The sequence below is a fragment of the Podarcis vaucheri genome (genome assembly GCF_965113315.1).
Source record: "Podarcis vaucheri genome assembly, chromosome: 2".
In the NCBI taxonomy this organism is placed as follows: domain Eukaryota; kingdom Metazoa; phylum Chordata; class Lepidosauria; order Squamata; family Lacertidae; genus Podarcis; species Podarcis vaucheri.
This window is the reverse complement of record NC_138760.1, coordinates 20,471,621-20,485,054: the sequence shown is the minus strand read 5'-3', so window position 1 is coordinate 20,485,054 and position 13,434 is coordinate 20,471,621. Positions and strand designations below refer to the sequence as shown.

At 42.7% G+C, this 13,434-nt stretch overlaps 1 protein-coding gene across 1 annotated transcript; it reads left to right on the top strand.

Annotated features, from left to right (window-relative positions):
* The first annotated feature begins 1,158 nt into the window (after positions 1-1,158).
* On the top strand, positions 1,159-13,086 carry LOC309526560 (transmembrane protease serine 12-like). Its single transcript, XM_082212809.1, has 5 exons — positions 1,159-1,430; positions 6,045-6,246; positions 8,168-8,427; positions 10,180-10,322; positions 12,713-13,086. Exons 1-5 carry the CDS (start codon positions 1,328-1,330, stop codon positions 12,947-12,949), a joined length of 945 nt encoding a protein of 314 aa, XP_082068935.1. The 5' UTR covers positions 1,159-1,327; the 3' UTR covers positions 12,950-13,086.
* The last annotated feature ends 348 nt before the right edge of the window (positions 13,087-13,434 follow it).

Here is a 13,434-nt window from a genome sequence, read left to right as displayed (position 1 = left end):
TTCCTTCCACTCTGCAGTTTTAATCGCGCTAATGAGATTCCCTGCTGCAAAATGCTCCCAGGAAAATTGGGTGTGTGTGTGGAAAATGGCCCCTAGGAGTTGGCTCCTGTGAGAGCTGGATTTAGTTTTGATGAGGCCCTAAGCTACTGAAGGTAATGGGGCCCTTTATATGTCCAGCTGTCCTTTGTCAACAACAAATTGTTGCTTTTTTGTGTTGAATATATGCTATGTGGTAATTTATGGACCTAGGTGAAGGTAAAGGGACCCCTGACCATTAGGTCCAGTCATGACCGACTCTGGGGTTGCAGCGCTCATCTCGCTTTATTGGCCAAGGGAGCTGGTGTTTGTCCGCAGACAGCTTCCGGGTCATGTGGCCAGCATGACTAAGCCGCTTCTGGCGAACCAGAGCAGTGCACGGAAACACTGTTTACCTTCCCGCTGGAGTGGTACCCATTTATCTACTTGCACTTTGTGCTTTCGAACTGCTAGGTTGGCAGGAGCTAGGACCGAACAATGGGAGCTCACCCCGTCGCAGGGATTTGAACCGCCGACCTTCTGATCGGCAAGTCCTAGGCTCACCCGCGTCCTTCCATTTATGGACCTAATAGGTATCTAAAGCCATTTTTCACATAACAAAATACGTATTTTATCAAAGTAATTGTTGAACAGAAATACAATTAAGTATACATTCAGCTGTACTACACTGCAGTGCCACCATGCAACCAGTCCATGCAGAATGTAGCCACCCTATATACAGAAATGAGCAAACCAGTGATACTTTAGGGAGCAGGCGGGGCCCATTACATACATCACAGGAGCCTACACAACACAAAACGCTGTTACTGTATGTAGGTTTTATTTTATTTGTTTTTTATCTTATATTTTGGAAATGTACATCCAGGGTTTTTTTCCTTTAAATTTTTAGGGGACCCCAAAAGAGTGGGGCCCTAAGCTATAGCATGTTTCGTTTATACGTAAATCTGGCACTGCTGCTATGGCCTTAACCTATATTAATAGGTATGTCTCGGGTCAGCCTCTTGAGGAACCGTAATCTGGCTCCCTCCAGCCGCGTTCTTTCTTGAGAGAACCATCTCGGCTCCTTTAATGATCTCCCCTCGAGAACCAGAACCCTGCGAGACGTGTGTGTAGGTGTTCGGTGTTTGTGCGGGGGGGGGAAGCGGCAAAAGGTTCTGTCAGAACGAGCGAAGGAACTCCGCGCCATCTTCGCTCCACTTCCCTCCCTCGCGCCGCCGCAACGTTATTCCCGCCAAGAGAGCGGCGGGACGGGGGGGGGCGCCCGGCCGCCATTTTGTTTCGCCGACGGACAATGCTGCGAAAGCTCCGCCGGGCAGCCACGGCCTCTCTGCTGGCGCTCCTGGGGCTGCTCAACACGCCCAGAAACGTCACGACGTCTCTCTTGTCCATGAAGGGTGAGCCCGGCTTTCTCTCCCTCCGGCCGCCCTATCCACGTTCTCCGCGCGCTGCGCTCGAGCCGCCAAAAAAAGACAGGGGTGGAACTGCGCGTGCGCGTGGGAGGCAGCGAAGGAAGGAGGGGCGGGGATTTCCTCGGAAAGTCCCTGAGAGGACTGGGATTTGCTCCCAAATCGAGCGGGCGGGCGGGCGAGGCCTGTGGATCTGCTGTGAGGAGGATCTGGCGGCGGCATTGGGGGTCCCCGTGGAAGGACCCATCGCGGCCTCAGGAACCAGAGAAATGTGATTGTTATCCCCAACCCCAACAAATGTTCTCTTTCCAGCAAGCTGTCGCTGGGCGGCTCGAAACGGAGGGGTGTTTTTTATATTATTATTATTATTATTATTATTATTATTATTATTATTATTATTATTATTATTGTTTTTATATTATTATTTTATCATCATCATCATCATCATCTTAAAAACCATAAAATAATACATCTTGGGCTCCCATCTCATTAAAAGGAAGGGATACAACAACTGGAAAGGCTAAAATGTGTATACTTCAAGCATTCCAAAATATGTTACCCACCCCAAACACAGGAAGGTGCTTGGTGTAAACTTTATTGCGTGAGGAACTCCAGAGTGGCTAGTGAGGTCTGCAAGTTGGGTTTCTGCTTCGGTTTTTGTAGCATAAAAAGGCCAAAAGTATTGTGTAAGGAACGCCAGAGTGGCTAGTTAGGTCTGCAAGTTGGTTTTTTATTTTTGTATTATAAGTAGGCCAGAACTATTGTGTGAAGAACTCCAGAGTGGATTGTTAGGTCTGTAAGTTGATTTGTTTTTGTTTGTTTTTGTATTATTAAAAAGATCCAAACTAGGATATTTATGGTAACTTGCTTCCCAGTATGTGTAACAGAGTGTTTAAATCCTGTTCAACACCTTGTGAAATCTGTGTCCGCATGAGATAGATTTCACAGCAGAGTAGAAAGGGTAGCAACAAAGAGGTTGGCTGGGTGGTAGAAGGTCTGCCTGAAACTAGGCAGCAACCTTCGAGGCTGATTTGTTTTGGACATAAACCTTCAATGGTCAGTGTGTAGTTCAATCAGATTTGGGAAAGCAGGGTATAAATAATAAATAATTATTATTACTTGGAAATTGAAGTCCCCTCCTTCCTAAAGTGCTTCCATGGAGGATGCTATTGCTTAATAGACACAGTGACGCAAGTAGGCAGTGGAGCATTTGCTTCCGAGTTAAAATAGTGCTCTAGATTTGGCAGCTCATGAGTGGCATTCATTCTTTAGGCTTCATCCCTCTGCAACGTTAGCTTGGAGTAAGCCCTACTGAAGCATGGAACATTGGCCTCTTGTGAACCATGTCCCAGAGAGTAGTTGTGTTAGTCTCTTCCAGCAGAAAGGACAATGGATCTTGTGGCAGCTTAAAAAAAATAACACCTTTATTGTGGCAGAAGCTTTCACGGACTAAAAATCACTTCAATGGATGCATTGAGTGTTATGAAGGGCAGAAGGAGGGGTAGAATTTTAATACTACTACTACTACTACTACTAATAATAATAATAGCATTTAAAGATTATTTAGAAAGTCTGGAAGAAGGGGCAGTAGTTATGGTTAAGATTAGGCATCCCCAAACTCAGTCCTTCAGATGTTTTGGGACTACAACTCCCATCACCTCGTACCTACGGGACCGCCTCTCCTGGTATGCCCCACGGAGAGCCTCAAGGTCCATAAATAACAACATCCTAGTGGTCCCAGGCCCTAAGGAAGTTAGATTGGCTTCAACCAGAGCCAGGGCCTTTTCAACTCTGGCTCCGGCCTGGTGGAACACTATGCCTCATGAGACCAGGGCCTTGCAGGATCTGATTTCTTTCCGCAGGGCCTGTAAGACAGAGTTGTTCCGCCTGGCCTTTGGCTTGGAGCCAATTTGATTCCCTCCCTCTCTTTTTTCTTTTCCTTCTCCTCCTGCGATGAGGCTACATTTTAATGTTCAATTATTTTAATGTTGTATTTTATTTTTGTTTTTAAGTTGTAATCATTCATCTTGTTTTTATTATTGCTTGTAAGCCGCTCTGAGCCCGGCCTTGGCTAGGGAGAGCGGGGTATTAAAAATTATTATTATTATTATTATTATTATTATTATTATTATTATTATTATCATCCCTAGCTAACAGGACCAATGGTCAGGGATGATGGGAATTGTAGTCCCAAAACATCTGGAGGGCCGAGTTTGAGGATGCCTGTAAGACCATCATCCTTTGTGGACTAACCTCCAATCTTCAGAGTTTGGGTGAACATGTTGGCAACCCCTTTGCTGTAGTAGTGATGTTAATTGATGCCAGATCAGTCCAAATGAGTCATCTGTTTTCCATGGGGGTGCCCAAGCTGGCATGTATTACTGAGACCCAGGTGGGTTAGCTGAGCAGACCATATTTATCCTAGCTTTGTCCCCCAAGGTTCTTGGTGCAGAACCAGGCCAGGTCAGACGGGAGGGGAGAGATGCTGCTGACCATTAAAATTCCATTGTCCTCACCAGGAAGCCAGTGTGCTCTGTAACTGATAAGAGGGTTTGTTCCTGGATTTGGGCCCTTGAGATAGAATAAGATACTATTGATGTACTGCCCATCCCGCTGCCCTGCAGTCTTTCTAGCTGAGGTGGTCTCAGAGGTCATGTTGGAGAACATTTCACTGTTGCGTTGGAAGACTTCAGTGTCCATGCCGAAGCTGCATTTACTGGGCCCACGGAGGATTTCATGACCTCCATGACAACCATGGGGTTTCTCAGTACATCAAGGTTCAACTCATGTTGTGGGGCATAGCCCAGATCTGATTTTTGCGACAGAAGGTATTGTGGATTTGTGGTGAACTGTTTATCATGGATGAATACTTTTTGGACTGGTAGCAGCAAGATCGCCGTGTAAGGGTGGGGGGTTAAGATGGTCCACCCCTGGAGACTTATGGAATCCAAAGGATTCCTGAATGCTTCAGGGGATTTTCTGACTCACATGGTTAGTGCTGCTGTTGAAGCCCTGGTTGGCCACAGGTTTTCATAGTCTGGTTATTTCCAAGTAGGGCTATTGTAATACATGCCTTTGAAAATGGTCTGGAAGTTGCAACTGGTGCAGAATGCTGATGCCAGAGTTCTAGCTGAATGCCCCAGGGTATCCTCTAACATAAATTATGAAACAATTGCACTGCTTGTCTATTGTCTTTCAGGCCTAATTTAAGCTGTACAAATTTAAAAGTTAACCTGAATGCCCTAGGCTCCAAGTATCTGAAAGTGTGCCTCCTCCCATACTGACCTGCATGAATTTTAAAATCTACGTGGGAAGCCCTGAGGCTTATGGAATAGGGGTCTGTGGACCATCTTTCTCTGCAGTGGCTGCTCTTCTTTGGAACAGTCTCTCCTTTAGTAGTGCTATGGAACCTTTGAAATTATATTGTTGCTGATGGTTTCATTTGTTACTGAGTTCCGTATATTGTTTTAGAGTGTTTCAATTTAAATTTTTAACTTTTGGTTTGGATTGTGTATATTTCCAACCTAGGACCTTTGGGTAATAACATAAAAATTTACGACACAGTCCAGTCATTGTTCATAGTGTTTCATCATCTGAAGCATGTGTCAAAATTCTGGTGGGCTCCACAATGTCGGAGTGGGCATTTAAGGATAATCACGTTGATGGCCCTAGACTCCTTGCCATTCCTCAGTGAGACCAGGACCTCAACAGGGGTGTCAGACATGCCAATCAGAAAATCCCATACAGCAGGGGACCCCAGACTGTGGCCAATGGACCATGAATGATAGGAGCACTGTCTGTGAACAGTGGGTGCAAAGACTGTGTCATCATTCTTAGAACCCAGGGATCCAGTCTGGCCACAAGGTGAGCTGGAAGTGGACCAGAAGTAATGGGAGGAAGACACTTGGAAAGGGTTCTAAGGAATACAAATTGGAATACAATACAATGAAGTACAGTATATGAGAAAAGAAGCAAGGAAAGTGCAGTTAAAAATCAGACAGCATTTAGCAAATTGCATCACATTTACAACAACAGGCAGAAAAAATAAGTGGTCCACTAAGACCTTCAGCAACTTTCAGGTGGTCTGAGGTGAGAGGTTTGGGAACCAATGCCCTAAATAATTCCTTATCATCTGTAAATTTCTTAACCTGCTCCTCACCTTTACAGGGGGGAACCATCACTGCCAGACCTAACTCACCAAGAAATGGTGTCTATCTTTATTATTTATTTAAGACATTTATATACCACTTAATTATTTGCATTTCTAAATGGTATATATAAAGACCAGCCACAGAAAATGGGTCCAGAGGGTGGGTGCATAACAAAAGTGCTAACACCTCCAACCACAGAGACAAAACCAGTCCACTCTGTGGCAAAAACCAGATTGTGATCCACAACGTGTGTCAAAGGGGTAAGTGATTCAAAAGTTTGCAGTCTTGCATAAACTCTCCAGAGACATAAGCGCTACGGCAAACTGGTCGGTTTATAACAATGATCCTTTAGATCTACTTTTAAGTTTGTTTTGGTCAATGGATTGGTGTGTATTAACAGAACATTTACATTCATGGCATCTCATCAGTATATCTGTGTTTTGATTTCTAGACTGCGGAACAAGGCCTCTTATGGATGAGAAAAAAACAGAGTCTCGGATTATAGGTGGACATGATGCCATGGTTGGATCTTGGCCATGGCAAGTTAGCCTTCAGCATTATACCATTGGCCTAGGATATTTCCATCTGTGTGGTGGAAGTTTAATTACAAACAACACGGTGTTGACAGCAGCACACTGCGTTAAAAAAAATAGGCATGTATCTATTCTAAAGTGTGAGAAAGGTGTACTGATTTTTTTTAAGCACTTGGTGAATATTCAGAATTCATGGGAGTGGGGACATATTTCAAGGAGGAGTGGGAGAGGAAATGAGACACTGGGACTTCAGGAATACATTTCTCCTCTCATCCTCCCCAAATCTTTTCCCACCCAACAACACAGCAGTAAAAGACTGGATGTTTCCTTTTTTAATACTATACAGTTTGGTAGTTAAAACAGTGTGACAAAGTAGATTTTTCATCTCCTGGTGCTCTTCCCCTCTGCTCCCCTTGGCAGTTATCAGAAGCCTCTCAGGTCTGAAAGGTGAAGAGGGAAATGAAAGCAGGGGAAGAATTAGGAGATTATTTCAGTTGTGTGCAGTTCTCCTTTATTACAGTAGGGTTACAGTTTCGAGCATATGTTTCAAGAAACTCATTGCACAGAATACAATCTAATCTATTTTAGGGTACGCAAGTACGGAGGGCACTAATGTCCTCCCATTTCCAAATTATGGTATGCCGAGGTGTTTTTCCCCCTACTTTGGCAGCAGGCATACATGCTGATTCCGCAAAGTGTTGATGCAACTGCACTCAAGCTTCAAAATATGCTTGTCATGCAGCATGGGTTATCAGCTACTCTTTTGTAGCTGACACATGCCCAAAATCTTGGTGTAGAATTATTTTTTGCAGTTCTTCGGCTTCTAACCTTAGTATTTGTAACTCTGTGGGGAGTCATCCTCATTATTCTTACTCTGGTTTTCAGGGGTGGAGATTTTATTTAATTCTAAATACATAGGTTAGAATTCAACATCACAGAGATTTGACTGTTCTGTTAGTACAGGTATTTCTGCACGCTGGAGGGAACAATATCCTCCTCCCACATGCTGTTCTGGAGATTTTTCTGAACTTCCAGACTGCGGAGAGTTCCCTTACACTTACATTTTTGCACTGGCTTCCACTAGTGCTCCGAGTTACTTGAATCCAACTTGTAGCTTCCATTTTTATTTTATTTATATACTGTCTTCTATTTAGATAATTTCATTATGGTTCACAGTAGAGTTATTAAGACCAGTACATTAAAGCAATAAATAACAGCAGCGCCCAAAAAGCCAAACAAAAACAGAGCTAGCTACTACAAATGATCTGAGAGAACCATTTTTCAACAAGCCCCATGAGCACATCTCTATTGGTGCTTGTCTTATTTCAGAGCTGTGGTGAGTCCATAGGGTCAATGGCACAACAGGGGGGGAAATCCCATACTTAAAGCAAGATGGACCTTAGCAGATGACAGTTTGGCTTGGAAGGTCTTGCCTGCAGATCTCGGTGACCTGGAGATTCACATTGGAGAAGGGATAATTGTTATCATAAGACCACTCCAGAGGCAGAGACAGGCAGACAACTTATAAAGTTGCTGTGCTTATTGATAAGTCCATCACAATAAGATTTTGGGGGAGTTGTGTTCAAATGGAATTATTGGGGCATGTTTCAAGGTTGCTTTGATCAATGTGAGGCCCATCAGTTTAGATGATTTTAAAAGTGCATGAGACATTTATGGAGGATATGTCTGTCAATTGTGAATAGTCATACTGAGCAGGGCTCATGCTGCTTCCAGATGCAGAGGCACTATACCTGAGTACCAATTGCTGAGCAGCAACTGTAGGTTCTGCTTGTGAGCTTCCTACAGGCAACCATCTGATTGGCTGTTATAGGACATGATTTGGTTTGATCTAGCAGGATTCCTCTTATGCATATATGCTTTTACTGGTTATATTACTATTACTGCAGAAACCTTTGTCATTCCCTCACCATTTGACTCTGGCTCCGTGCTTGATAGTTTTACACCAGGCTTGAAGTAACTATTCTAAAATAACTATTCTAAAATAGTTACTGACTCTGTTTTTTATTTTATTCTGTCCTAGGAACGCAGCCTTTTGGAGGGCTGTCATCGCCGTGCATCATCTTCATGCACACAACTATTATACTCGAAAGCGCCGGGTCAGTACAATCACGGTCCATTCTGATTATGATTCAGAAAGCTATGAAAATGATATTGCCTTGTTTACGCTAATAAAACATGTAAAATATAATAATTATATTCAGCCCGTCTGCATACCTGAAAATGATACTATTGACATGTACCCATGTTACATAGCTGGCTGGGGAAACACAAAGGAGAAAGGTAAATCTTCTACTTTTCCTTTAAACTAAACTATTGTTAAGAGTGAGAATTAGTTATTTCAAAAAGTTTCTTTGCCATTTGATGGTGTATTGCACAGAGGTAAACCTAGGTTTGGTTTGCCCGTTAGTGTACACAAGGAATTTCTGATAGTCGTGATGATTAATTTGGTTTTCGTATCCTTTCATTATATTTTTTAATGTACAATTAAAGTTTCTTAATATTTAATGTAATTGTGAAATGTTTCTCGCTCATCACCTTTTCTGGACACTGAACTGTAAAACAGGTGTTCAGGAAGTGTTATCAATATTAGCAGCCCTAACCCTGAGTCAGTTTTTCTGTCTGCAGTAATGATGTAAAATTTTAATCTTGTGTGCAGAATATTTACTGGCTAACCATGAGCAAACTGGACAGATTTCTTCAGAAGTATTTGCTCTTTTAATCCAGAAAAGGGAGTGTCATTTGTTGGGTCTATAAATTCTTTAGCTGTATTTATGTTTTTAAACTCTATACAGTGGTACCTCGGGTTAAGTACTTAATTCGTTGCGGAGGTCCGTTCTTAACCTGAAACTGTTCTTAACCTGAAGCACCACTTTAGCTAATGGGGCCTCCTGCTGCTGCCGCACTGCCGGAGCACAATTTCTGTTCTCATCCTGAAGCAAAGTTCTTAACCCGAGGTACTATTTCTGGGATAGCGGAGTCTGTAACCTGAAGCGTATGTAACCCGAGGTACCACTGTATTAATCAAGATAAAAATATTTAACAGCTTATAACCAAGGTCAGAAAACACAAAATAAAATTTACTCTGCGAGCATCAAATTTCTGCACTAAGAAAAGCTGGATTCTGCAAGGTCTGCAGACACACCCTCCAGATTTTGCTGAACTGCAACTCCCATTGGCCCTAGCCAGGATGGCCAGTGGCAGGGGAGGATGGGAGTTGTAGTTCATCATCTGGCTGGCCAAAGGTTCTTTGTATATGATCTGTTGCTTAGACAAAATATTTGTCATGCTTTCTGCACTTATCGTATGAGGGCAGTATATGTACTTGTGCCTTGAACCTGCCGTGTATTCGTCTCTATCATACTTTTCAGAAATATGGTAAGCACTCAGAAAGTCACTTCTCTGCTTTTTCAAAACCTGCCTGAGATTTGTGCACTTGAGAAAACTATACTTTAATTTTTAAGGTATTTGATCTAGTCTACAAAGCATATATCTTTTGTTATGACTCATAGCCGATGCAGGCATACCGAATTGGGTAAGCCACTGGGCTATATTTAAATGTATTAACCATACCCGGCAGACGCCTATGTACTGATAACCTAATGCACTTTCTTTTAATTCAACCTTGCTGGATAGGGAACACTGAAGGGCTGGTTTTAATTAATTAATACCTCAAACCTTGAACCAATAACAAACAAGTTCAATAACACCTGAAATCATAGATTAAGAAGAAAACAAAATACTGTAATTAAAACACAGACACCCAAATCTCAATGTTGAGCATACACAGCTCCATATATACCTGGGGCCTGCGATGGCTGGCAAACAGAATTCATTACAAGTTCAGTAAGGATTTGTGAGCCTTATTCTGAAAATGAAGGTAGGTTTCATAGACCTACTTGGGAAATACAAACTCTTATTAAGTTTAAGAGTTAGACTAGCTTAAGCGGTTACTCAGCCAGGTTGCATACTTGACAACCTTGTTTCAGAATGTTAAATACATTCTTCCAGCAGTTTTTTGTGCTTTCCTTTCAGGTGTTGGCAAATTAATATTACAAGAAGCTCAGGTAGACGTTTTTCCGCTGAGATTATGCAATAGATATGACTCGTATGCAGGGAGATTAACAGAAAACATGGTTTGTGCTGGCTCTCTGACTGGACGTGTTGATAGCTGCCAGGTAAAATGGAGAATATACAATAAGTAGTCAAAACATTCTGTCATGTAGTTGCTTGACTAATATATCAAAGCAATATATCAAAGTCGCTGGTAAATGAGGGGGGAAATGAATAATTTTTATTTTAAGACATATTGCCAAAACATGCTGTCATACAATTATTTGTCCAGGCTTACTCACCGCTGTGTCAAAGTAGCACCAAAGTAGTTAATACATTTTGGAGGGAAATTAGTTGCTGTGAGAAAAATTGGGACATGAGAAACATCACAATAAAATTCTAGCAGCAACATAACTTCACCTTGTAAATCAGCAAGATCAGTTCTTTCTAAAAGCACATACCGTATTTTTTGCCCTATAAGACGCACTTTTTCCCCTCCAAAAATGAAGGGGAAATGTGGGTGCGTGTTATGGGGCGAATGCAGGCTTTCGCTGAAGCCTGGAGAGCGAGAGCGGTAGGTGCGCACCGACCCCTCTCGCTCTCCAGGCTTCGCGGATCTCTCCCCAAGCAGCGGGAACGTTCCCGCTGCTTGGGGAGAGTTGCCGGCATCCCGAAGCCTGCGTGCGCTGATCTCAGCGCGTCCAGGCTTCGCGGATCTCTCCCCAAGCAGCGGGAACGTTCCCGCTGCTTGGGGAGAGTTGCCGGCATCCCGAAGCCTGCGCGCGCTGACCTCAGCGCGTCCAGGCTTCGCGGATCTCTCCCCAAGCAGCGGGAACGTTCCCGCTGCTTCGGGAGAGTTGCCGGCATCCCGAAGCCTGCGCGCGCTGACCTCAGCGCGCCCAGGCTTCGCGGATCTCTCCGCAAGCAGCGGGAACGTTCCCGCTGCTTGGGGAGAGTTGCCGGCATCCCGAAGCCTGCGCGCGCTGACCTCAGCGCGTCCAGGCTTCGCGGATCTCTCCCCAAGCAGCGGGAACGTTCCCGCTGCTTCGGGAGAGTTGCCGGCATCCCGAAGCCTGCGCGCGCTGATCTCAGCGCGTCCAGGCTTCGCGGATCTCTCCTCAAGCAGTGGGAACCACCGCTGGGCTCCCACGGCTTGCAGAGAGCTGCCTGTTTGGGGGCTGGGGTCGGGGGAAGCTCGGGCTGCCCCAGCCCCGCGCCTGGGGGGAAAATAATTTTTTCCTTTTATTTCCCCCCCAAAAAACTAGGTGCGTCTTATGGGACGGTGCGTCCTATAGGGCAAAAAATACGGTAATATGCATGAGGCACAGTACAAAAACACAGCACATGAGTTCCTGACTGCAAATTCACAACTGAAGAAAGAAAAATAAATACAAAAGCAGAGGGGAATTGGAGGAAAAAGGGAATGTTCTTTCCTAACATGGATTCGAAGGATTATATAAATAAAGAAACCATCATCCTTGTTGAGGTTTAAAACATATCACGTTGTGAATACTAATATTAAAATAATGATGATGCAGTAATAATGTCATTTCTTTTATGAATATCTTCCCATGAAACATCCCAAAATTATTTAATGTCAACAATTGAAAAACTTCAACTTTAAAAGCATATTTAAACATATATAAAAACAGATCCAGACTGGGATAAAAATCTCCACTTAGAAAGCTTAAAAAGATGATAGAGACAGTGCTTGTTTGCTTTGTAATAGCAGCGAGATTCAAAGGGTAGGTTCCTACATCATATGAATGGGTCACCTGATGAAGTGGCATGTGCAAGAAACACTCCTTCAGAACGCAGCAATCATTTGGGTATATAAGGGGGTTAGGATTGTTGGTGTTCTGATTACCAAAGTTTAGGGTTATTGATAAAAGTACAGGAGCTTTGCAGAAAAGGTAAGGTGTTCATTTCCTTCCATTCAGAACACATTGGACCACTTTGCTTCCATCCGAAACAGACAACATGGAAGCAGGATGGTGCTGTCCTTCCACCTGTGTCATGTCTTGCTCTGATAGCTAAGATTAAATAGCCCTTTTGAGTCTTGAGTTGATTTTCAGGGTCAGCTTATTACTTCCTTATATTATTACATGTATCTCTCATCTTTCCTCCAAGGGGTGGTGCACATGATTCTCCTATTCCTTTTCTCCCCACAACAACCCTGTGAGATAGGTTACACTGAGAGAATGACTCAAGGTCACCTCATGAGCTTCATGACTGATTTGAGATTTAAACCCTGGTTTCCCAGGTCCTTCTCAACACACTAATCACTACACCACACTGTCTTATTGAAACTGTTGCTGGAATTCCTAAAGCATCCATGATCAAATTGTGTCAGCAAGGAAACCAAGGTAAGATACCAAAGTCAGGCTTTCTGGAGGTACTGTTTCTAGAAAAACGCGTTTTCTTTTGATAGTTCATGAGAGACATAACTCAAGATTGATTGGATCCCAATCCTGTTTCCTAAAACTTCAGAGTACCATATTTTTTCATGTTCCAGGGAGACAGCGGTGGACCTTTGATGTGTTATTTTCGAAATGTTAGCAGGTATTATCTGATAGGAATCACCAGTTTTGGGCTTGGTTGTGGCCGACCAAGATATCCAGGAATCTATGTTCGTACAGTTAATTACAAAAATTGGATAGATGCGCATTTAATTGATAAGACCACCAATGTGAGCATTCGATGGATTCTGATCTATTGGATTGTTGCATGGACAGTCTTTTATATTCTATGAAGAGGCAAACTCTCTCCATTGTACTAGAGTGAACTTGGATTGCAAAATTGGAAGCAAAATTATTCACTTTTATCAACAAATTTACCATATTCCCCCTTATAAATTAAATATACGTATATATCAGATGTTATTTAAAATATATGTGTTTAATGGTCTGTAAATCACATTATGAAATCATACTCTTCAAAATAAAACATGAAAATTAAGTTGAAAAAATAAGAACTGAATATGATCATTCAGTACACAATAAAAATGTTTTTGTCTTGATAGAAGAATTTTCAGAATTAAACCAATACTATCACAATATTTACATCTTATTTCTATGCTAGAATATCAAAGTTTGTGATAGATGGCAGTTGTCATATATACATAGCACTTTAAAATAAAACTTATGTTATACTTGTATACACATACTCCAGTGGAACACTTCCTCACTCAAATGAAGAACGGTTAAATATAAGAATCACATTTTCAAGGCTCTATCC